The 1,209-nt window shown below is 43.3% G+C and overlaps 1 protein-coding gene across 1 annotated transcript in view; it reads left to right on the top strand.

Moving 5' to 3' along the window:
- Window positions 1–614: 614 nt before the first annotated feature.
- Window positions 615–1,209, top strand: part of khnyn (KH and NYN domain containing) — a gene marked incomplete at its 5' end in the record, with an annotated part of 20,314 nt that continues 19,719 nt past the window's right edge. The window contains 1 exon segment of the mRNA XM_014021837.1: window positions 615–849. Within this exon segment, the coding sequence (XP_013877291.1) occupies window positions 619–849 (231 nt within the window).

The raw sequence follows: 1,209 nt of genomic DNA, 5'->3' as shown, positions 1-1,209 counted from the left end.
CTATTAGTTTCTATGGAGGCTGTGAGCTGTTGTCCTTTTAGACGCCATTTTTGCTCCTCCATGCAGTTACAGGCACTACCAGTGGACGGTACGGGCGGGGCTCAGTCCAGTGATCTATATATATAAGTCTATGGTCTGTACTTACTGGCCTCAGCCTACTTCATACTCACCTCTTCCTACGTTTTACTCACCTTCACAGTTTTATGATTTAATCTACTGTAGAAGTGTTATAAATACATTTTTGTCATTTGGTGCAAGCTTATTTAACCTCTGACCCCTGGCTTAAAAACTTATTTTAATTAACCCAAGACACAGGCACTTTATGCAATAGTGAACAATGGGTATAAACAGCACCCACTAAGTACAAGATGAGGCTAACAAGTGCCAAATGAATCAGCACTTGCCATCTATCCCATAGCTCCAAATTGCAACCTTTATCCGACTTTAAAATTAAAACTGTTTACCAAAAATCCATAGCCTTTGCTCCCTTTATCTRTGGAGAAGTGATAGACACCTGATGTAGTTTCAGTAATGCCATCAATATCCCTAAASATTCTCTAACAGATTTCTGTTTTCCACAGTATGTTCAGCTCCCTGCCTCTGATTTAACCCAGCGCCATGGAGGGTGAAAGGAGCAACGAAGGCGACGGGTTTGGTGGAGATTCAGAGGTTGAGGATGAGTTTGCTTGTGCTGGGATGCTGCGGGGTTCTCTGACGTCCCTGCACAGTACCGTGGAGAGGATATTCAGGGTGACGTTTGGAATTGGGACGGACGACTTGCCTCATGGTAACAGCGGTCAGATATGGCTGAAGCTACGGGGATCGAGCAGCAGCGTGAAAGCAGCCAAAGTAAGGCATAGTTCCCTGGTTTTTAAAGTTCAGCACTTACTAGCAGAAACCTTTAAAAGAGACTAACCTTTTGCTTTGTTGCATTAAAGTGTTGGCTGGTCAGTTTATCTGAAGGACCTGGGCTGCCTAGTGTCTTCTTGACTTGTTCTTGTAAACTCTATTTTTTTCCATAGCACCCAGCCTCTCACTGTGAGAAGTGGGGAAAAAGCTGGACAGGTGGATGTAGCCAAATGCCAATGCTCATTTAATGAGCCTTTGTCATAGTAGTGTCAGTGGATTAGCATGTCATAAAATATATTTTCTGTGGTACAATCAACATCAGTACTACTATGGCTACGTTCACACTGCAGGTCTTAATGC

The sequence above is a fragment of the Austrofundulus limnaeus genome, unplaced genomic scaffold (genome assembly GCF_001266775.1).
Source record: "Austrofundulus limnaeus strain Quisiro unplaced genomic scaffold, Austrofundulus_limnaeus-1.0 Scaffold307, whole genome shotgun sequence".
In the NCBI taxonomy this organism is placed as follows: Eukaryota; Metazoa; Chordata; class Actinopteri; order Cyprinodontiformes; family Rivulidae; genus Austrofundulus; species Austrofundulus limnaeus.
This window is presented reverse-complemented; position numbering and strand designations above follow the sequence as displayed.